This window comes from Hesperophylax consimilis, chromosome 3, assembly GCF_061612785.1.
Source record: "Hesperophylax consimilis isolate HC1 chromosome 3, BYU_Hcon_1.0, whole genome shotgun sequence".
In the NCBI taxonomy this organism is placed as follows: Eukaryota; Metazoa; Arthropoda; class Insecta; order Trichoptera; family Limnephilidae; genus Hesperophylax; species Hesperophylax consimilis.
In genome coordinates, this window is record NC_142838.1 from 13720914 (window position 1) to 13746757 (window position 25844).

The window sequence follows — 25844 nt, forward strand, 5'->3', positions numbered from 1 at the left end:
CTACTACCTTCAGTCTCGCAACATACATACTCCACTTGGGGATTTCACATTCCCACAGGCTCCAGGCAATTGGGAACAGTTTGATACTCTTGCGCGGAATTCACAGAAAAGAAAAAAAAACATTACCTCTTACATACTTATTCAGCTTCAAAACATACCCCATATGGCATATGGGGGATGCCATAGTCAAACTGTCTAGACGGTTGGGGACAGTTGGAACTTTTGTCCCTATGTTGCACTGCATCCTTTCAAAAACCTCAGAAGGTGTCACTTAAGTAACACAAAAAACTCACTATTTCTCAAATTTTTTTTATCGAGTTCCCTCTTAAGGCGAGAGTGGCGTGAATCTTTGTCGTTCAAATCCCGCAACAATGCTCCCAAGACGAGCAATAAATCCCTTTGTTGCCCGCCCCTTGTCCGAAAGCATTTCAAAGCGCCACGCCACCTCTTCCACTCCTTCCTCGTACTGTACTAGTGCGGACTGTAAATGGTACAGGACCTCTTCAACCCGGCCGTCCTACATATTTATTCAAGTGGTGACATGAAATACCTAAAGTCAAGTGTACCTAAGCCCTTTTTAAAGTGCCACTTAAATTATTAATTGTCCAGAAAATACCTACTACGAATTAGATGGAAATTTCGATTATTTTTTTTAATAGCGTATTGTGATAACGCCAATGTCTGTTTAGACCAGAGATGGGCAAACTTTTTAAGGAAAGGGCCAGATAAAATAAAAAATTATCTAGGCGGGCCGGAAAAAAAATTTAATAAAATATTTTTTTATAAGTGATATAAGTACTTTATTTTTTAATTTTTACATCATGCATAATATTGAGTACATTATATGCTAAAATGGTAAAAAAGTAACAAAAATTGATTATTCTTTAGAAGAGTATGAAGGCGTATGTGACAGATGAAACTGTGGCGGAGCTTCTAAAAGTTTATCATAATCTGGTAAAAACTGGGATGAGCTGATTCGCAGTAGTGAAGCTAAATGGTGGTCAGTCAATCGGTTTCTAACACTGTTTTTGCGAAGCTTCATAGTAGAAAACACCTGTTCACAGATGTACGAAGATGTAAACATCGCAATTATCTTCTGAGCGTGAGATTTTAGGTTTGGGAAACTTGATTTTGACAGGGCCTTGTAGAACTCAATTTTGGAAACGTTGAGAAACAGTTGCTTCAATTCAGTGTTACATTGCAACTCAATCAATTCGAGCTGCAATTCTGGTTTGACTGATTCACAATCCATATTAAATGGCATGCCAAAAATGTCCAGGTCCTGTTCTATAACTTTGAAGTTTGGAATCTTCGTTCAAATTCTTCATAAAGATATTTCACGCTTTTCTCATAGTTCTTAAGTTGGTCCTCCCTAACTGCAATAGTTTTTAGTCTTGGAAAATGGGTTAAGTCTTTCTTGACTAGTTGTTTAGAAAATAGATTCAATTGCATTTTGAAACTCCTGATATGACCCCAAATATTATTGATTAATTGATTTCTTCCCTGGAGTTTAAGGTTCAATTTATTGATGTGACTGAGAAGATTTGTAAAAAATGCAAAGTCTGAAAGCCATACAATATCTTTCATATGTTCACATTCGTCCATTCCTTTTTCTTCCATGAAAGAGATTATTTCGTCTTTTAAATCCCAAACTCGTTCGAAAACTCGTCCTGCACTGAGCCACCTTACTTTAGTGTAGTAAAGTACTTCAGAATACTCAGACTGCAATGAGTCAAGAAACTCTCGAAATTGTCTATGATTGAGTGCTCGTGAACGAATGCTATTAACAAGCTTAATAACAACATCAAGCACATGTTTCATGTCTAGAGCAGATTTACACAGAGCTTCTTGATGTATGATACAATGAAGAAACACAGCTTCGTTCCCAGGAAATGATTCCTTAAACATGCCTACGAAACCAGATTTCGTCCCTGTCATATTCGGTGCTCCATCAGTAGTGATGTTACAAATTTTGGTAAAGGTACTTTCAAAGACGTCATAGTTTCTTGAAATTCTTGAAAAATGTCCGATCCTTTGGTCGTTCCCCTTAATGAACGCATGCAAGCTAATTTTTCAGTAACACAAAAGTTGTCATCAACACCTCTTATAAATATCAGTAACTGAGCTGTGTCAATTATGTCCGTACTTTCATTCAACGCAAAAGAACAGAATTTAAACTCGCTTATCTTTGACTCTAGTTGTGAGACAAACTGCTTATCAATTACTTCAGTTCTAGAAGAAATTGTTTTTTGAGACAAACTTACTGTCTCAAAATCCTTTGTTTTGTCAGGACACAAAATGTTACATACTTGGATCATACAAGTTTTTAGAAATACACCATCAGAAAATGCTTTGTTACTTTTTGCAATATTGTATGCTACAACATAACTGGCATGTGTAGCTAGCTTTTGAGAACAGCTTTGTTTTTTTAAAATATTTTACTGACCTGACAGTTTCTTATGTAGAGCTTCTGCTTTTTGCTTCCGTTCCTCTTCGGTCATAGTTTCATAGGTGGCATTGTTATGTTTTGTCATGAAGTGTCTTGAGAGGTTGAATTCCTTAAATACCGCTACAGCTTCATTGCATATGAGGCACACAGGTTTATCCTTAATATGTGTAAAAACACCTTGACAACAGAGGAAACGAAAATGGTACGCCCGATTCGTCCCGAACTTAGCCGAGCAACACACGCATTGCACTTCACATCGGCATGCATTCGCCATGCTACCGATCTGCAAAGTCCGAGGTTGTGTGCAAACTAATATTAGATGTAATAATACCGTACTTAAAACACAATGAGAAGGAAACCGTTAAGTATTCTATTCTATCTACGTAGAAAATACATTTTGTTCAATTGGTAAATTGTAGTAGGGTTATTCAAAACAATGTCGCGGGCCGGATTGACTAGACTGGCGGGCCGGACTTGGCCCGCGGGCCGTACTATGCCCATCACTGGTTTAGACGGTCTCCGTGGTCGAGGGATAAGGCTCTCGACTAGCAAGCCGAAGATCACAGGTTCAAATCCCGGCTTGCGCAAGTAAATTTTATTTGATTATTTTGTGTTATTACACAATTTATTCATTTAAAATAAGATATAGTTAACTTGCGGAGAGTGGAAGATACTATCAGTATCGCCCTGGTATTAGAAGACCATTCAAAATTGAAACGTACTCCCCCACCTTCCTCTTCCACATCTCCTTCCCCTCTTCACCACTACCTGCAGCCTCACAACATACCCCAATTGGGGATGCCATAGTTTCAGTGGCTCCAGACGGTTGGGAGCAGTTGGGACTCTTGTGCGGTATTCACATTGTCGCCCGGCGTCGCGGCAAATCGAAAATGCCCCATTTAATATCTTTACAAAAAATTTATTCCTCAACATAAAAGTTTTAAAAACTTCAGTAACGCATTTTTTTCTTAAATTTTTGCAAGAGTAAAAAATGACATGAAAATACCCTATTACCTAACCTTCGACACCACCTTCTCCCTATACAGGAAAACTTAGGTTTTTATACGTGTGATTTCTTATTTTGTTTGCTTAATTATGTTATAAAAACACCATAAAAGTTACTAGCGCGATGTTTAGTACACCAATTTTCACCATAAAATAGCAAGTGTTCGCGTACCGTGATTTGCATATCCGAGCCGCACACGATACCGCTCATGTATATAAAATTGAGCGTTGTCTGTTTGTTTACGTTCCGCTACTTTATGTTATTGTTGTTGTTATTGAAAGGGATTGTTTATTGTTTCCCTCGGCTGTTGGAAGAATGAGAAAAAACCAGCCGAGCGGAACTGAAATTCGATTATCGAAGCCCCTAACTCGACGCACAAAATCCAGCTGGATGCTTTTCGTTAGACATTATTTTAACCGTAGATTTTCTATTCAATTTGCGTTTTTGATACTCTCTACAAGAGTATTCTTTCTTGTTTAGTCGTATTTCACTCTGGCAATAATGAACGTGATACGTTTCACGAAGCTGTTACACACCGGGTGTCTAAATTAAATGGGAATGGATTTTCTATAATTTAAAAAAATATTGAATTTTTGATTAACATCCGGCTCTTCTTGGTATCCGTTTTTGAAAGGTATATTAGGTAGGTCACTTTAACGTTGTCACACACAGATTAATCTATATTTTCTGCACTTCACATGATGATGATCACTGTCCGAAACTTTGGCTCAACAAGTAGGAAAATATCATTGAGTAGTGAGAATTATAAAAAAAAACTTATCTGATTTCACTGTATGATGAAGAGAGAGAGAACTAACACCAAAACCCATTTTTGTAAAATAATACTTAGAACTAGATATAAGATACATAGAAATGAAAAAGTTTTGTGTGTAAAAGTAGTTAACATTGCTGTTTTTTAATATTTATTTCATGCGTATAAGTTTTATAAGAAAAACTTACTTTATTATTGCATTAATTCTCACTTTTCTGTGTGAATAAAACAACAAAGAAAAACATTATTAAAATGTATGCCAAGTATGAATATTTTAATTATGTTAAAGGTAATTTGGTTTTTCCGACGTAATCTCCGCTTTTCCAAAGCTTCCAGAGATTATATCGTGTCTCTTGGCAACAAAAAGATAAAACACCAAATGCGAAAACCTTTCCATTCGTATGTCAGAAATACAATGTTTAGCAGCGTAGAAATATTGTATTTTTATCAAATTAAAACGTATACCATACCTGAATCCGAGTTTAAAAAATATACAAACAAAATATTTCATTTTTGAGTTCTATTTAGCAGAAAAAGTGGGGTGTCGTGGCTAACCACATTTCGATTCCCTTTTCCTTTGGGATGCGAGATATGATATGAATATTCCATATTTTCCGTACCGAAATGAGGATTTCCCGAATATTGGATTCACGGTGATGAATTTTTCAAAGCCCATATAGATTTATTATGCATGAGGTTTCAACGTTTTGAAGCGAAAACCCATTTGTTTCGTCCACTTTGCTGGGCGTATTACTCGAACGTAGTTTACTCTTTACCGATTGCGGGAATAAATGTCGATGTTCAACACCTGGCTTACTTGCTAATTTAAAGTTTTAACATTTTGTAAACCTATTGTACTTGTACCACTAACCCAAAAACTGAAGATCATTTTCTTTAAATTATTTCAGATGCCATCTAAGTTTGATAACACATTCACTTACATAAGTATGGCACACACACATGAACTGGACATGAAAGTGTATTAAAGGCCATTAATTTTTTTAAGAAGTATTCCGTAACTCGTTCCATATTTACTCATTAAACTTATAATAAATTCTATATTTACTCATTGAACTCATTGAACCTCAATTGAATTCTGTATTAACTAATTAAATTTATATTATAAACACAAGAACTCGTTTGCAATAAATTCTGTATTTACTCATTAAACTTATACTAAATTCTGCAATGTATTACAATATATTTTCTTTATTCATTAAACTTAAAGTATTTCTTATGAACTCCCAAGAACTGGTTTTAAAATAGTAGATAGGTATATAATTTTTATTTATTTACTTTTTTATAGTCCATGGGGCTTTTACATTGTGTAGGTGAAATGGTTACAATTTTTTACGCTAGGGTTAGCGTAATAAACAAAGGTTGTATAATATGGTTTAATTTTAATTATTGGATAAAATTTTTAAAAAATAATTTGAAAATATTAGAAAAAAATATCATCATTTTTTTAAACATAGAATTTGTTATATTTAAAGTGTCGATAAAGTTTGTATCTTCGTTTGATAAACTCATTCATGAAATCATTCATTCTATAAGACAGTTTTCCTAAAAATTTCAAGAAAAAAAATGTTTGGCTGTAAAATCGATTCCAATTTTAGGGATGAAACTTCCGAAGATAAATAAATCTCTCGTGAAAAGCTCAAATTTAATCTGCACTAAAATAATGAACGGCCTTTATCACATCGTTACAAGCCGTGACAAATTTTATTGATTTACCGATTTACAAGTTCTAAAATAACGGTGCCTCTCCTGCCGCACCGCACCGCACCACTAAGTAAATAAACACTCGACAGCTAAATTCTACTCATAATAATATTTTGATTTTTGATGAATTAATCAATTATAATGTCTGTCAATTTCATCTGTTCTTTTTAAATTTCTATACAATGTAATATTATATTATAATTTTTAAAAAAGAAACTAATATCCTCCATGTTATGAGTTTTTATGGTTGTTAGCTTTATTGTAATGCAGTTGTGGTTGTATGTCGGTTGCTTACATTACAACCAACGGTCGGTGTTTAATGTATATTGTATATGCCATGTTCTTCCAGAGTATATAAATCGAACTTTAACCGAAGAACAGTGACAAAACAGAACATTACAAAATAATGGGTAATGTGAAGTTACGTAAGTTTACGTTCGTTTAGGTAAGGTTAAACTAGGTTAGTTTAAGTTAAATGCTCACGCTGGTTCTTGATCGATGGTTTTATGCTCGTTCGTGTGTACCATTGTGCTTTTTTGTTCGGTATAGAGCCAACGCCTAGGGCTCGATGCGAAAAAGATTCAAGAGCAGTCATTCTTTCTCGATGTTTGACAGAAATTTACTATTTGACTGAGCGTCTTGCATAGTGCATCTATGACTTCTTGTGTCGAGCTGCTTGAGCGTGTGGGCGCAACGACGAGCATGCTTCCAATCCAACATGTTCGATCGAGCCAAACCGTCGAGCATGAAAATACGTGTGTAGCTACCATAGGTTCGGTAAGGTTTTATTTTTCTGTTTTGTACCTGTTTTATTTTATCTTAGAATGAAATCGTACTCATCATATTTGAGTATTAATGTATTGTATTGTGTGCTGTTTCAGATCCGCACCGGCATGGTGCGCGTCAGCGATGGGAAAAGTCGGCCAGAAGGCGCGCGGCTGCGACTGTCCATGGAGACGCTTGCCGTGCAGAAGGAGATGCCTCTGAGGGAGTGCAGACCCGCCCTGCACGCGAGGGTAAGCCATTACTCACACATGCTATTGTTTAAATGGAAACTCCAATCCTTTAGTCGTTGCCTCAATGCTGAGGATCTTAACCCCACCTCCAATTTCCCCGGTGAACACGACTCCTTCGCTCCTCGCGGTCCTGCGCTGAACGTAGAACCGCAAAGACCGCCGTTCCGGACGCCTGTGGTAATTATTTTCTACTAAAAATTTATCTCTGAATATTCTAGTCTACACTTGCAGTCATGTTAAATAATCTAAAATCTAGTTAGTCGCCGCCAAATTAGGTGGGGAACTTCTGACAGCAATTACTAAATATTAAATTAAGAAGCAATTGTGTACATAAATATGACTTTACGTTAAATATTCGAGTTTAGCAAACGCCGTGACATCGATATTTGTCTATAATATGCCCAAAATACAACAACACATTATTGAATTGGTGGAAAACCTATACCTATGTCTCATATAATCATATTTTGTTGTAATTATGTTTTATGTGAGAACACTAATCATGGCAATCTCACCTCGATTAACCCACATAATTTAACCCTAGAATTTATCATGTGTTTTGCATGAAGAAATCAACTAAATGTTAAGCCCTGGATATTCCAAAGAGCTACATTTCGGATGAGCGTGCAAGGGTTAACCTCAATGATTACTGTTTAGGCCAGGTCAAAGAGTTCAATGTGTGTGTATTGCTCTTGATCACGAATAATCCAAACACAAAACTCATTGTAACTGTTGTTTTCACGTGGAAACAATCACGCTGTTTGCCCTTTTACGTAGTCATGAAGCAAAACAGTTCGAGAAATCGTTAATGCCGTTCAGAGATGTGCTTTATTTAAAAAAAAATCCATTTCAAATGGAAATGCAAAATGCAAAATGGGTATTTTACATTTTGCATTTTAAATGCTTTTCTAAAAACCATTTTGCATTTTAAATGCTTTTCTCAATGCATTTTCCATTTTAAATGCTTTTTTGCAACATTCTTCCTACTATCTCCACTCATCTTTTTTTCATAAGCCGCAAATATCAGTCGGTCCTCAACCTCGCTATGAGAGATAATTTACATTTGTCAAGTTGCTCCCTGGTAGGAGCCCTGGCAATTGAGTGATACCATTACAAAAAATACCGATTCAAATAGGTACTGAACATGGGGCCATGACGCTGTAATATTAAATGTTAGATAGCAGTTTCTATGTTTTTACGTTGGCAACATTAGATTCCCGCGCAAATTTTTTGTGGTTTCATAATCTGTAGTCGTGGTGTTTATAGATTTATCATCATGTAATATGTTTGTTTAACATTGATGTCCATTATTAAATGGCAAAATTGTTTAAAAATTCTATAATTATTTTAATTGTTTGACCTGAGAAACCATTTTGCATTTTCAATGCATTTTGAAAATAGGTATTTTGCATTTTGCATTTGAAATGCTTTTCTAAAACCCATTTTGCATTGTGTATTTTCAAATGGAAAATTTTTTCCCATTTCCATTTTGCATTTCAAATGGTTTTGGGTACCCATTTTGCACATCTCTGATGCCGTTACACCGAATTGTTAAATTTTTACAAAATAATATTGCGTGTAAGGGCTCAATATCGAAAAGGAAAAAATTACAAATTATGTAAAATAATTGTCACGTAATGCATGTCCGATATTCATCATCGTGTCTAAAAACTTAGTCGTAGTCGTCAGCACGACTTGTTCAAGATACCACACGGCAGAACAGATGATCTAACTCAGTTGCACGACAAGAAGAATGATGCTATTAAATGAAATTTCTAAAACAGTATCTATATACTTTTAATTACTCTTTAATGAAACTAAAACTTTTTTCATGTTCCACGATGTTAAGAATATTAATTTAATAAATCTTGTACTGTAAAAGGATAATGAATCTGTCCTACGATAAGTTATCACAGGGCTACATTTCAGAGTGGATTTAGTCTTCTATACAATGTTATCTACTATGTCCGTCTTTTTAGTTCCCAATAATTGTCTCCACTACTCAAACCTTCCCATCCTGCTCCAGTATCCTTCTTAGTCTGCCTCTAGATCGTTTCCACTGGGGCACCCACTTGGTCATGATTTCCAATGTCTTGTCATCTGGCGTGTTTTTTCAAATGGCCAGGCCATCGTAGTCTTTGGAAAATCAAAATCTTACTGTGGTTTTTGCTCTATACAATTCTCTAGTTTAGATATCACATACTATAATCTTAATTATCGATAGCTCCTACATTTTTAAGGCGTTTTTTTATGGCTCCGAGTATCTGAATTCCTTATCTCATTAAGGCGATGCACTAAGTTGTGTAATATTTTAAATTGAGCCGCTATTGAAAGCTTCAGAAAACCCTTACGTAGATGGCGATAAGGTTTAAATTCCCGCTTAACACCATCCGCCTGTTTTGATTTGTGCAAGAAAAAAACACGGACAAAAAGTGCCTCTTATTTTATTTTGTGGATGTTCAGGCATAAATATATTTCTTTTTTTCGATCATTTTATAAATAACTTAATTTGCCACAGTTTACAATAAAATCATAACCGAAAATGGGTTCGTAAGTAGGAGATTTTGAACTTTAAAGCAGTTTTCATAGGCCTTATACATTATTTTTTCTGGGCTTATAAAAAGACTTATCTAAAAAATACTCGATTTTTTCAAAGGCCAGGATGTATTCTACTCGCAGTATTTAATTAAAGCATCTGAAACATTTCTAGGCGACCAAATTTTCAAACCAAAAACACATGATTTTGAATTACTACGTATGGCATCGCCTTAAGTGATTCAGGGTGAAAATAAAAATATATATTTAAAAAAATACTTCAGTGAAACTTTTCGACATTACAATTATATTTATAATTATGCTAACTAACCCTTTGAAATTTAGTGTTTTCTTTTTTTATATTAACAATAATAATAATATTTGGATGATTTACATAGCGCCGTTTTTGTGCAAAATCACCTCGAGGGCGTTGTACAAATATATAATACACTTTTACAATGATCTACTAACTATAAATGGAGATAATGTACAGTACCATACTTGTCTGGTAGGTCACTTGAGATTAAAACTTTATTAACATTAACTATTTGTTTATTAGCGAAATTTAGATACAATAGACTTTCTCTCAGGAATGGTATATTTAATTTAAGGCGATGCACTACGTAGTGATGCAAAATCACGTGTTTTTGATTTGAAAATTTGGTCGCCTAGAAATGTTTTATATGCTTTAATTAAATACTGCGAGTAGAATACATCATGGCCTTTGAAATAATCGAGTATTTTTTAGACAAGTCTTTTTATAAGCCCCAAAAAAAAATGTATAAGGCATATGAAAACTGTTTAAAGTTCAAAATCTCCTACTTACAAACCCATTTTCGGTTATGGTTTTATTGTATAATATGGAAAATTAAGTTATTTATAAAATGATCGAAAAACATTTAAATATTTGTGCCTGAACATCCACAAAATAAAATAAAAGGCACTTTTTGGCCATGTTTTTTTCTTGCATAAATCAAAAAAGGTGGATAGTGTTAAGCGGTACTTTAAGCCTTATCGCCATGTACGTAAGGTGTGTTATTGATAGCGGCTCGATGCAAAATATTACACGACGTAGTGCATCGCCTAAAGGGTATGACAGCTTAAAAAGTTAAGTTTTTAGTTTAGTAAGTCTAGTCCCACACAAGAGGCCCTAAGGAAACAAAATTCCCTCAGGGCTTATGTCATCTGTGGGGATGCTAATTAGAGGTTCTTTTTATGGAAAGGGAGGAGAGAAAGTTATGGGACGGAAAAGGGTATGAGTGGTCGATAGGATCTTGGGGTAAATGTGTCCAGGAGTGGCGGAAGTACAAATCCATCCTTCCTACCGCGGTGCAAAGCGATGGGTTGGGGGAAAGTCCGGCTGGAAAGGTCAAAAGGTCTCCCTCAACCAGTCTGTCCCGATCCGACCCGCCACGCTGTTACCTCACCCCATGAACCAGGGCACCCCTGCTAAGTCACTACACATAGTCAAAACGAACCATTTGGGGTGACCTATGGCAGGGGCGTTGAATATCTAATAAATGGTTCCCGGGGCGGCGGTACCCACACCCGCCTCCCAAATTAGTAACAAAAGTAATATGGTTCACCATTTCTAAAAACCAGTTTATTATCTGATCACAAACAGGCTTCTTACATTCTGGTCCAAAACTTGGCAGAGAGCAAAGGGCGTGTGATCCAAATTTATTTTCTTTTTCTTTCCTTTGCGTTTATTCAAGTTTACTAAACCTTGAAACTTTCTCATCTGTTTTCTTATAATATTTAATGTCTGTCTAATTATAATTTTGTATGATTTTCCGCGAAACACAAGCTGGATTCATTATTTCTGCCAATCATAATATTATCATGAAAACGTGACTTGGAAATTTCGAGCCTTCTTCAGAAAGTCAAATAATTATTTTTAGCGTACGACCTGGCTTGGAAATAAAGTGTTAATTGATGTAAGGAGGCAAGTAGTAATGAATCTTCCGTTAGGGTCATGAGAAGTTAATTTGAATGTTTTACCCATGTTTTCAAAAGTTTGGTAAGATCACATATTATCGATGTCATAGTGCACATTTTTTATTTATTTATTAAAGTTGAAATCGTTCTACTTCATGTGGTCTAATATAAAAATACATTTTACATTTTAATTTCCACTTTCCTTAGTTCTAATTCTTCTTACATACGTAATTTCAACCTTTTTATTATTTTTGTTTCACTAGGAACTAAGCTACACATTTCAATGCCTTTATACAGTAAACAGTTCTGCACGGAGAAAAATGAGTATTGCTGATTTATTGAAAGCCGGTTAGTAACGGGATTGCAGGCGGTTTCCTATTATACATAATATGTATAATAATTTTTGGCTTACCCTCGTAACGTAGTCCTTAAAAGGATACCTAAGTGATCTTAGATTTTGATTACTGGATCGAACAGACACGCAAAATCGATCAGTTTGAGACACAATTCAAGACCTAAAGCCTCTGAAGATGGACAGTGAGATCTGTCCGAAACTTCAGGAGTTAAAAAGTCCTTTTAAGGACTACGTCACTTGGGTACACGAGAAAATTATTCTACAACTTACACCCGTGAAAACCTTAACCATAACATATTATGTATATTTAAGTACATTCCTAATATATCGGAACACATGCACGTGCATTTGTCCTGATAATATACCATGACGAAATGCGAAAATTTTAGAATTTTTATGAATAATTGTTTCTACATTTGTGTTTTACTGAAAGTTTATCGGGAAACCTATCAATTCATTCGTTAAAAGCCTGAAATCCTGTTTTTAACCGGATCACGCATAATTTGAAGAGATTCTTCATAAGTTTGCAATACTTTATATCAATAAGTTTTCTCGGCGTGTGTTTTTTATTTGTTCATTCTTTTTAGCATATTTTATTTCTATATGGTGTGTGTGGAAGTCTTTATTCTAATGCACTTTGTCTCTAAAATGAGTCGGTAGTAAATCATAAAAAACTTTGTAGAAAAAAAATTATAAGATTTTAGAAAGAAAGAATTTTAGAAGTCTTTGTTTAACACTCATCTTTTCTGTATTGATTTTTTACACTTAAATTATTTTTTTTAAATTTGAACATTTTTGTGTCATTACTTATTCAGGATTTTTATTATTATTTTTAAAATTGTATATACGGTAGTCTATGTGTGGTGCAACAATCATTTTATAAATAAGCTTGTTTTCTTATTTTTCCAAGGAAAGACACTTTCTTAGTTCTTAGCCATTTTTTGCATAAAATCGATATTTTCTTCAAGAGATATCTAATTGTGGTAAGTGCGATGTGAAAAAAATCGTGTGGCTCGAAAGCATGTTTAGATTTAATAGGGTTCGCAATTGAAGGCCGGCATTTTAAAATGAGTTTTATTTCTCCAGGAGAGGATGGTCCAGATCACGCGGCAGAAGGTGGGCGGGCTGGGGCTAAGCATCAAGGGGGGCGCCGAGCACAAACTGCCGATTCTCATCTCCAGGATATACAAGGACCAGGCGGCGGACCAGACGGGGCAACTCTTCGTTGGAGACGCCGTCATTAAAGGTAATACTGCCTTCCTGTAGATCAGGGGTCTCCAAACTACGGCCCGCGGGCCGTATCCGGCCCGCCAGTGTCTTCCATCCGGCCCGCGACATCTTATGACAAGTGTCATCAAGGACCCGCGACAGCTAATGGCTAAGACCTTGCTCAGAAGGGGCGAAAACTCCGCGAATTTTTTCGTGCGAATAAATAAATATGCTCGTTGGCGAGGTACTTGGCACCAATACATTGCGTCCATAATATCGCGCGAATATATCAAGAGGATTTTTTTTTTAAATCTTTATTTGATTCGCAATGATATCAAGGTTTGAGAAACGAGTATCAAAAATTATCTTCAAAGCTACGTTATCTAAAGCTATATTTTCATCCCTGAAAATTCTATTGTCTACCCCCCCCCTCCCTAGGACAGAAAATATGGGTGTCTAGAAATTAAAACGGTTTTGGCCCTCCGAACTCACTGGAGTAGTCAATGTGGCCCTCCGGCTGAAAAGTTTGGAGACCCCTGCTGTAGATAACTTCTACTTCTCTACAGATCATTTTTTATAAGTTGTGGTATGGAAAGCATCAGTTAATATTAATTTGGCATAGATATTGAGAAAGGTGGATAATTTGTCAACCCTGCTTTTTAAAGCAAAGAGTAAAAGATAATGTTTATTTCCAAAATTTTATTTATTCCCTTCCCTATTATGTGTTGATTTACCACTATTATGCTAAAAAAATAATACTGATTACTCAAAATTCGTAAATATTACATTACTACTTACTAGGTTTGTGATATATCTTAATTTTCTAGTAAAAAAAATGGAGGAGACTTTACGACAATACGAGAAAAATCGTTTTTTATAAGTAAAGTTGATTGTAGATAACCATTTTTTGACTGGCCACTTTTATCTTTTACAACATTTTCTGGAGTAAATGCATGTCTTCTCCCCCACATGCCTTGCGTAGGTACCTATTCTGTTATTCCTTTCATTCATTGTGCATCCCCTGGCTTGGAAATCTTAAGATGAGACAATACCATAAAATAAACCATTTTACATAAAATATTATCATGGTAGGGTACTGTTTTTATTAATATTCTATGTATCTAACTATCTATATAAACAAAAGATTTAAATGTTCGTTTGTTTAAAGTCTAAAATCTATTAAAGTTTTTCACTGATTGATTTGAAATTTTGACACAACGTTGCATTCAAATACGCGTGTGGTTTGACACAACGTTGCATTCAAATACGCGTGTGGTTTGACACAACGTTGCATTCAAATACGCGTGTGGTTTGACACAACGTTGCATTCAAATACGCGTGTGGTTTGACACAACGTTGCATTCAAATACGCGTGTGTTTTTAAATGTTAAAATGTCTCTATTGAAACTTTCGGAAAGAAGAATAAGCACAAATTTAATACTGTTACAAAGAATACTACATTTTAAAATTGACTATCCCGAATTACTTCAATTTATCAATATCCATGTTCCCGAAAAATCATGCCGACATTTCTTACCTTTTTACTTCCATGACACCGGGACACTAGCTTGCCAAAATTTTCCGATTCCGAGACTTATACTTACATAAATATTCTGATCTGGGTGATAAAACTAATCAGTATAAATGTGGTATATTCTATCACTTTATTCTTCTAGCCACAAATAGACCTATGTACCCATAACTTCTTCGCTTTTACTATTTTGTTTTGTTGAATCTTTTAAATTCAATTAAATGCGCTGAGGATTCTTACTTCCTGTTCACATTTTTAACTATGAATTTTGTTCATAGTTAAAATTGTTGTTTTTTGGTCATTATCTTTACATTTTCCTTTATTGTATTAATTTTTAAGTGTTTACTTTGGTACAAATAGCTTGTAATTTTTTTTTTAAGAAAATCCTTCAAGGGCGTGTAATAAATAAATAAATAAATATATCTATATTATGTAGATGCCACCTGTGACAGATAAAAACTTGCGTTTTTAACGATATCTGTTGATCGTAAAAGAAAATGCGATATTGTTTCTATATCTGCACAGACGTAACAACTAGTCTTAAATATAAATAACTTACATCCGTGGGCTTCGCTCTAAAAAAATGAATTTATTACGAATTTGTTGGAATGTAAACCCTGTTATCATAATCCTGTGTCGCATAAAACAATTCCACTCTATCCCTTATCGCGATCACCGGAATTTCAAATAGGTTAAATGTGAAAGAAACCTTTTTTATTACATTAGATTGCAGAATTGAATTTGAATTGGATTTCAAACTCTTCTAACTCACCTTTCTCGCTAAAGCGAGTTAAATAATGCAGTCTTCTAAATAATTCAAGTTTTTTATTGTGTCAAGAAATTGTATCTAGCTCGTTTATTTAACCTACTCGCCGATCGGATAAATATTTAAGTTAATTGGCTTTAAATATTACATCACAATTAAAGAAACACAGACCGAATGTTCTGAAAACATTGTATAATTTATTGACTTTTGGCCTTACCAAAGTTGTTTTAAATTTTACACAACATATACAACAATTTAAAATTTAATACATGTTTATTAGTAAGATGATTTTTGTTTCTCTGAAAAAATCGACCGATTATGATCTTATGACCACCAAACTAGACACATCCCAGTATTAGAATGATAGAACGTTGTAATAATACAAAATCTAGTACTGTTGATTTTAACAATTCATTAATTAATTAATTTTTAATAGCTACGGCCATAATAAATTATGTTAAAGTACTAATTTTCGTCAAGAAAAACTAAAAAAAACTTGAATAACTTTATTTCAGAATTTCATCAGAAATAGTTATTATGAAATAAATTCCACTCAATTTATGTTTTCACAGCCCTTAAGTCCACACCCCAATAATCCAACTTTATTTGTGTTTTAAGGAGGAGAAATGACCATCCCCGGCGGATAAATAGAATTCCCGGAATAATATTGTTTTATTGAAAGTTAACGGGTCACCAGAGGCGTAGTGGGTACCGGGCATATTGTACAATTGCGGAGACAGGGCGACGACGCGGGACGCTCGGGCAGCCCCCGGGCCCACCGCATCTGCGCCATTGTTTCCGCCCACTTGTCCGGCATTAACTGACTTCCATTCACTGGGAGCGGTCGTGTCAAGCGGGGATGCTACATACAAAGAACATAAAAAAACTTATAAGCTGTAGACGGGTAAAGCGACATGCTCCTGAACACTGCTTATTACGATGTAAATTCTGAATTCTTTGTGATTTCTTTCCAAATAAACATTATTTTCGCATTATCTTTTTTTTCATATTGAAGATATTTTTTTAGTGCTGTCGTGATATTACAACACATATTTGGTAGCTGAAGTCGGGTACGCCCGGGGAAGACATGGCACGGTCAAGTGAATTAGATACCTGTATAGACGATGTATGAATGTGAATGAGGCAAGAAGTGTGTGCCAAGACCGATTTGTTTGGAGGTCCGTCCTCTCTGCCTAAAAAAACGGCGTAATGGTTAGTTAGAATGGAAATGTTTAGCGTTTGTTCGGCATTGGCGTACAGTGATATTTGTTAGAATTATCTAACCCAATTTTCTCTTGTGTAGGAATTTTCGTAAAACATTTTTTGGTTTTCTACAAGTCTTTGAAAAATACTTTTTGCACATTCTTTGCCACAAAAAAAACATATGATAACCTTTTTAAGGCCGGAAGGTATACTTGTATACTGTTCTTCTGTACCTACTACTAGCAGGGGTGCCCGGGTTTATGGGGGTGAGGTTTGTACAAGTCTTGGCAGCGGATACATTTGCCCACCAACCTCGTGGCGAGGCATGTTGAGGAAGGTCCTTTGACCTCTCCAGCCTTTGCACCGCAATGAGAGGGACGGATTCGTACGTCCGTCACTCCTAGACACACTGACCCCAGATTCCTACCCACCCCTATACAGTTTACCTTCCCAGAAGTTCTCTTCATCCTTTCATTAAAAATACCCCACGCAGCATTCCCAAAGGTTATATAGGCCATGAAGGAAATTATAAGCGTGGAGTTAATGTTAAAGGCAATGGAGTCGATTATTATTGGATGTCTATGATTAACATCTATCTGTTTGAGATAAAATTTCTTTTGAAAAAAAAAATTAACTTTTTACTAGAAATTAGAAAAATTGGCTTACTTTGAGGACATCTAGTGTTGGAACTTCTATTGGTTTATATTTTCGGTGGTTTTAATTTTACTGGATCAAACATTCTTCCAGTAAAATATATTAATTATAAATCGATAACAAACCACTGTATTGTAAAACTTAAGGCGATGCACTACGTCGTGTAATATTTCAAATTGAGCCGCTATCAAAAATAACCCTTACGTAGATGGCGATAAGGTTTAAATTCCCGCCTGTTTTGATTTATGCAAGAAAAAAACATGGCCAAAAAGTGCCTTTCATTTTATTTTGTGGATGTTCAGGCATAAATATTTATTTTTTCTCCGATTATTTTACGAAAAACTTAATTTTCCACATTATACAATAAAATCATAACTGAAAATGGGTTCGTAAGTAGGATATTTTGAACTTTAAAACAGTCTTCATAGGCCATATACATTATTTTTTTCTGGGCTCATAAAAAGACTTATCTAAAAAATACTCGATTATTTCAAAGGTCAAGATGTATTCTACTCGCAGTATTTAATTAAAGCATCTGAAACATTTCTATGCGACCAAATTTTCAAACCAAAAACACATGAATTTGCATTACTACGTATGGCATCGCCTTAATAGCATTCATTTCAGTTAAATTTAATATACGTTCGATAATATAAATGTCTTATTAATTGTTATCATTATGAGATATCTTTTATTCGTGGAATTGAAACCCCGTATAATACGATATGATTATGTGGAACGTTGCGTTTAGATAAACCTAGAACCCGGCAGTAAACAATATGGTTGAACAAACATGATAACACATTCATTGCCAGTAACAAGTTATTGCTGTAGTTTATTATTTGCGTTATGGCAAAGTCCGCTCCTCGCTGAAATTATATTGTACCAAGATGGGATTGATGGGGGAGCTCTTAGGCGGAGAATAATACTAATATTAATTAAATTAATGTAACGGAATTACCGAAAACTAAACATTGCGTAATGCTTTAGTGTCGGTTTTATGGGGTATTATTATTTCATATTGTGGTCGGTGATCCAGTCTATTTATTACCGAATTAATACACAAAACGCTGTTATAGTCTGAACTGCGGACCAAACAATCATTCATTACACGTGTGAAAACTTATGATTAAGTGTGGCCAACATCGTTCACAGATACTGCTGAAAATCGCACAGCGGCTCCCCGCATTTGTTTCTACCTACACATCAAACTTTGATTGGTTCCGCTTTGACAATCCGTGCAGCTTAGTCGACAGTTGGCACGCTTTCAGGCGAAGCTTAATGCCAAATCATTATTTTGATTAATCTTTATAACGAATTGGTGTACATTATGAAAACCAAAAAATATGCTTTAGTTAAATATAAGGTTTTCCTATCGCTTCGCTTGATTAGAATACAAATAAAAAATAAATTACTCAATAAAAAATATAAATGCAAACTACGAGGCGTATCCAGAAAGTAAGTGTACTGAATTTTTGTAGGTTACAAATCTTTTTATTGAAACAAAAAAATTACATGGTTACCGTAGTACATATGTAAGCTATTTTTCGACATAGTCGCCATTCCTCTCAATGCAGGTGGTGAAGCGGGGGATCAACTTTTTGATGCCTTCCTCGAAGTAGTTTCCCGCCAACACCTTCGTCCACTTTTCCACCTCCTCCTTTACCTCCTCGTCGGTTAAAAACCTTTTTCCACCCATGTACAGCTTCAGGGAGGTAAAGAGATAATAATCTTAAGGTGCTAGGATAAGGGAATGCGCGGGGTGGTTCAGGATATCCCATTTAAACGAAGCAAGCAGTTCCTTCGTGGCGTTGGCCGTGTGTGGTCTGGCATTGTCGTGCAGCAGGCTGACTCCCTTTGTCAGCATGCCTCTCCTCTTGTTATGAATCGCCTTCCGCAATTTTTTTAGGGTCTCACAGTATCTTACAGAGTTGATGGTCTCCACTTGAGGCAGATATTCAATCAAAATTATGCCTTGACAGTCCCAAAACACGGATGCCACGATTTTCTTGGCTGAAATTGTGGTTTTGAACTTTTTGGTGGAGGGTGAAGAGGTGAGAACCGTTTTTAAACTCGCGATACCACTTGAACCTCAAACGGAGGTTTTTCCTTCCAAACGTTATAACGGATGAGCCGCGTATTTCGCATTTGGCGGGAGATTGGATTGACATTTTTCACGAAACCTGTTGTCGCGTTGACATTTCTTAACGTACTGACCTTGAACAGGTCTCGTTGCGGAGGGGAAGAGTCAGGCTACACGTAAGTATAGCCAACATATCGAAAATATAATTCATTCGGTCGTGAGAGCCTCAGTACACTTACTTTCTGGATATGCCTCGTACTACAAAAAATATTTTTTCAATAGAAATGTATGAACGCGTAAAGGAAACAACTTTTAAAAAATACAGTTTTATGGCTAAGATTATCTGTGACAGTTCCACTTGATTAACTTTTTTGCTTTATTATAAAATTATTTACAAAATAAGTAAAAACCAGTTTTTTGCTTGAAATGGAACGTTTCTAGACTCCGTTTGTCAAGAGATTTTAATGCCTATTACCTACGATATAAGGTATACCAAGAATGTACACATTTTTGGCCTGTAGCTTCCTCTTAATGCCATATTTCATTTTTTTCTACTATCTATTGTCTGAACAAAACACCAAATGACCTGCTAAAACTGAAAAGAGTAGGTATAAAAAGTGTAATTTCAAAACCGAACATGGTATGTTTTTTTAAACGAAAAATACAATAAATTATTATAAAGTGCGTTTAAAGAATCCTCTTATCAATAATGGCGTATATTATGATTTTAATAAAAATGCATTATCATTTAATCGTTAATATATTATATATCTTATGTGTCTCCTATTTTCAAAAATGGCAAAAAACAGACGTTAAAAACTACAGGCCAATCTCCAAACTTTGTATATTTAACAAAATTTTTGAAAAAATAGTCTATGACCAACTATTTTCTGCTCTTAAGCCCAGCCTGAATACGACCCAACACGGTTTCATTAGTGGTAAATCTACAACCACAAATCTTTTAACCTTCACAGATTACCTGCAGGATAATTTGGATAGCAGAATACAAGTGGACACTGTCTATACCGACTATAGTAAGGCGTTTGACAAGGTCGATCACTCAACCTTGTTGAACAAGCTTTTAAAGATTGGTATTCACGGCAATCTTTATCGTTGGCTCTCTTCTTATATCTCCAACCGTAGTCAAATAGTAGTGGTTGCTGGATTTAAATCCGACTCTGTTGCTGTAACATCGGGAGTTCCTCAAGGCAGCCTGTTAGGACCGTTACTATTTAATATCTATATCAATGATATTGGTCACTGCTTTTTACACTCGCAGACCATCCTATATGCAGATGACATGAAAATCTTCTCACCTATAAAATCAATCGAAGACTGTCACAAGCTGCAAAAGGATTTACAACGTTTAAACGCGTATGTTAATGCCCATTGTCTGGAATTAAATATATCCAAATGCTTCATCGTACGCTTTACTAGAAACAAAAACATATTTATACACGAATACTCAGTTAATCATCAACCTTTATCTACCAAATCAGAAATTAAGGACCTTGGGGTTATACTTGATAGTAAACTGAATTTCAATAAACATATTGACCACGTAGTCACTAACGCATCTTCTATGCTGGGTTTCATAATCCGTTCCTGTAAACAATTCAAAGACATTGCTACTTTCAAAACACTGTATTTCTCATACGTTTGTAGTATCCTTGAATACGCATCACAAGTGTGGAACCCAGGCTATGCAATACATAAAAATAGAATTGAAAGTGTTCAAAATAGATTTTTAAGGTACCTTAATTTCCGCTCTTTTCGATCTCATATCAGTAATGAAGACTCTGCAAAGTTCTTCAATATACAGACGTTAACTTTCCGAAGAAATATAGCAGATTCGGTAATTTATTCAAAATTACACACAATTTAATCGATAGTCCTGATCTTCTTCAACGCCTATTATTCCATGTTCCCAATCGCAACAGCAGACAGTCGCTTACTTTTAATCTCCCTCATTGTAAGACGAATTCCAAACAAAACTCATTTATCTACAGATCCACACACTCTTTTAACTTAAATTATAACCATATTGACATATTTAACTCGACTTTACGCGACATAAAACAAAAACTCAATAATCAACAAAACTCAAACTAGAAGTTCAATTCCTATATATTCCCGTCCTTTGCCTCTTAATCCTTATCCTATATTTCCCCCTCCTCCCCCCCACCCTCCTTTATTTTAATATTTTTAATATTTTCTAACTAAACAAGAAATTAATTTAAGAGAACATCTCTATGCCATTGTACACCATTGTAACACCATTAACTATTCATCAGTGGAAAGTTCATAATTGGCATAATTAATAATATTAATATTGTATCATTATATAATTAAAGATTTGCTGTCAACTTTTCCAAATAAATAAATAAATAAATAAAAAAATAAAAAATAAAAATAAAATAAAATATATATATATATATATATATATATATATATATATATATATATATATATATATATATATATATATATATATTAATATATATATAGGTTTAATATATATATATATATATATATATATATATATATATATATATATATATATATATATTAAACCCTTTCCCAAAACAGCGAATGTCTACCGTAATATGGAAACCATACTTATTATTATTTACTTACAATTATTTTCTTATTATGTATATAATTTGCCTATATTTAATAATAATAAAAAAATATTTACATTCAGGAATCAGTAGGATTTATAGGTCCAGTTAGGATTTCTACCGAGCCGAACTCTCTGATATATCAGTATTTTCCCATTTGATCTCTGGTGAGTTGACGTATTGTTCTTGTATTGTTTTGTATTTGTTATGCTTATATAATGCACTTGCACAATGCGGATTGACTAGATGATAATTTGTGGAAAAGTATGTGGAAGGGTTTAGTTATTCCTATGGGGAAGATTTAACCCGGACATAAAGTCGGAAAAAAATTAAACAGTTATTTGCCAATAGATAAATTTTACATAGTTTTTTAACATAAATTCTATTCACAAAAATGTCACTGCTCACTGCTCAGCCATGCATTCCGGATCTCTCCGGGAATGCAGCTGGTTTTCAGCAGTGCCGTTATTACCTGTTAATATTTACCTTTTTGTTTTTTGTTAATAATTATTCTTACTACCATCCGTCTTGTCATTGTCAGTATGGTCACCCTATGAATGTGACTGATAAGCCAACATTGTTACTTTGTAATACTTATTTAGTCAGTAGAATGTTATTGTTGTCAACGTAATGCCCAGCTGTAATGTTAGTTTGACTAACTGTAGTGTTAATTTTTGTAATTATGTTGTAGGTTTGTATTTTCAATATTATATTAAGTTCTGCTTAATATGTGAGTTTAGTGCGGATGATTATGTGGCTTCAATTATGCTCCGTTATAAATACTGATACATTCTTTGTATCATTATTTTCATGCTGACAGTTGGTAGGTGAAAGACTGAACTATCCACGTTACTACATTATATAAGGTCTTATCAGTAATGCCAAAGTTACCATCATTATTATCCTACAAGTTCACATGATTTCAAAAAAAAATTATTTACTATTAATTGTAAAGCTGCACATCTCGACATAGGAATTCCCTATCAAGATGAGCGGCTTATGATGTTATTGCAATATACTATTTTTTTAATAATTTATATATATATACACACAAATATATTGGGGAATTATATTCTAGACGGCTCTGCACAAATACATATAATTATATTTCGACGGTGGGTAGACATATTTTTTAATTTGTTGGTATAAATGATTTTTTGAAGAAAAAGTCTTGTGATTGGTTTTCTCTTTGTGATGGGATTATTTATTTAATTAAAAGACAAATAACTATGTTAACATCATTCTATTTTTATATCAATCCATTGAAATGTGTATGGAAAAATGATTTTATTACTTAACTGCATCCGCCACGCAAAATGTGAAAAATATATTTTTTGGCTTCGGGCGGAAAATCAAATCAATCGTCAACTCTATTTTGAATATTAATTGCAGACAAATCAATTATCATACTTTGACATGTGTTCAATTTCACAATTCCAACCAACCAACGCAACGGCAGCATCGGTTGCCGGAATTGAAATAAATATTCATTTTTTATTGGCCGAACGGATTGAAATTAAATGCTGAATCAATTATGTTTGTAAAGCCGTGTACGCTCGATGCAACTTGTGTAATTCTAATTCCAGCGTGGAACATGTAACGTTAAATAGCGCTTGTGACCGGGCGGGACATATATGGATACGGACTTGCTTGAGCGTTGTTGCTTTGTGTTCGCAACAAAAAATAATTTATTGATGTATTGCACTAACTGGCGTATTTGAGACACAACAAATTCATGGTTCGATACTGATCAGTTGAATTCGAAGTCCTTTAACACGGATAAAAATGACTTATATTGAATATTGCTAATTTATTAAGAATCTCTTCAGATTATATGTAATCCGGTTAAAAACGGGATTGTGGGCCCTTGACGAGTGAATTGATAGGTTTCCTAGTAAAGATTTAGTAAAATACGAAAGTATTATCACGATGTCCGCAGTGTTTCGCATTTCGTCATTGTGTATTGAATGCAGGTGTACGAACAAGTGTTCCGATATATTAGGAATTTACTAAAAATTTATCAATCCCTTTTTTAACCAAATTACCAATAATTTAACGAGATTTTGAATAAATGTTGAACGACCACCGTTCGTAACTAAAACTTTGCTTGAATGGTTTTGGCCATGTATCGTGATAAAGTGACCAGATCTGAATACCCAGGCATTTTGTAACATTCCTCTTCCCTATCTCCTTCTCATCCCCACTCTCTTCAGCCTCAAAGTGTACCCGAATTGGAAATGCAGTAATCCCACCAGCAGTTGTGCGGTGTGTATTTAATTGACATAAAATAAATATCTTGGAGAGTCCTGGTCGCCTATAGCACACGCCTCCGCTCCTGTCGGTCTCCTGGTGTCGTAGACAATATTGTAAACAAGGGAGATGGGCCATGAACATAGAATAAGGAAGAAAACTAGAACTGCCTTCCATACAAATTTGAACTAAACAAACGTTCCGTTCAGCCTAATAGCCCAGCGCTCCGTCTCTTTTACACTCGCCTGACATCGTAGATCTTCATTCCAATTTAATTTCGTTAACACAGTTTTATATTGCAAATTTTAAGCTTCAATTAAGCAAATATTTGGATAACGAAAAATGCCCACTTCCACTTTTATTATTCTTTTATTCTAATGCTACGAACCATCTAATATGAAACCGCGCGCATAACGGTTCGGTCATAGCTTGGTGATCTTCTTTATTTTTATCTGTTCCTGGTGTCTTCCTTTGTTTTTTATCTGTGCCTGATGTCTTCCTTTGTTTTTATCTGTGCCTGATGTTTTATTTTGCTTTTATCTGTACCTGGTGTCTTCCTTTATTTTTTATTTGTGCCTGATGTCTTCCTTTATATTTATCTGTTCCTGGTGTCTTCCTTTATTTTTATCTGTTCCTGGTGTCTTCCTTTATTTTTATCTGTTCCTGGTGTCTTCCTTTATTTTTATCTGTTCCTGGTGTCTTCCTTTATTTTTATCTGTTCCTGGTGTCTTCCTTTATTTTTATCTATTCCTGGTGTCTTTCTTTGTTTTTTATCTGTGCCTGATGTCTTCTTTTGTTTTTTTCTGTGCCCGATGTCTTATTTTGCTTTTATCTGTGCCTGGTGTCTTCCTTCATTTTTTATCTGTGCCTGATGTCTTCCTTTATTTTTATCTGTTCCTGGTGTCTTCCTTTATTTTTATTTGTTCCTGGTGTCTTCCTTTATTTTTATCTGTTCCTGGTGTCTTCCTTTATTTTTATCTGTTCCTGGTGTCTTCCTTTGTTTTTTATCTGTGCCTGATGTCTTCCTTTATTTTTATCTGTTCCTGGTGTCTTCCTTTGTTTTTTATCTGTGCCTGATGTCTTCCTTTATTTTTATTTGTTCCTGGTGTCTTCCTTTGTTTTTTATCTGTGCCTGATGTCTTCCTTTATTTTTATCTGTTCCTGGTGTCTTCCTTTGTTTTTTATCTGTGCCTGATGTCTTCCTTTATTTTTATCTGTTCCTGGTGTCTTCCTTTGTTTTTTATCTGTGCCTGATGTCTTCCTTTATTTTTATCTGTTCCTGGTGTCTTCCTTTGTTTTTTATCTGTGCCTGATGTCTTCCTTTGTTTTTATCTGTGCCCGATGTCTTATTTTGCTTTTATCTGTGCCTGGTGTCTTCCTTTGTGTTTATCTGGGCCTCGTGTCTTCCTTTATATACATGGATGCCATGTTTGCTTTCACACCCTCCATCCCAAGTCTTTCTTCTACTGGCATTTCGTCCAACACTCCTTCGTCTTGCAGATTTATTATAAATAATCTTCTTTTTGGGCGGCCATTTCCACTCTGGTGCGTGTTCGGAGCCATCTCCGTTTTACGTATCTTTGTTGTTGAAAGCATCATTGGAAATAATGTTCAGTACTTTCATCAGCTCGAGTTGCAGCTGTGTGTGAACGTGCGAATTGCGTACTGCACGTGAATCAGTAAAGTTATTGATGTTGTTGTAAGCTGCGTTGATAAAAAATACATTTTAAAATA

General features: G+C 34.8%; 1 protein-coding gene across 1 annotated transcript in view; it reads left to right on the plus strand.

Moving 5' to 3' along the window:
• Positions 1–25844, plus strand: part of Syn2 (Syntrophin-like 2) — a 310605-nt gene that overhangs the window by 229675 nt on the left and 55086 nt on the right. The window contains exons 3-4 of the mRNA XM_089648441.1: positions 6831–6965; positions 12880–13039. Of these exons, the coding sequence (XP_089504567.1) occupies positions 6831–6965; positions 12880–13039 (295 nt within the window). The remainder of the gene's footprint in view (positions 1–6830; positions 6966–12879; positions 13040–25844) is intronic.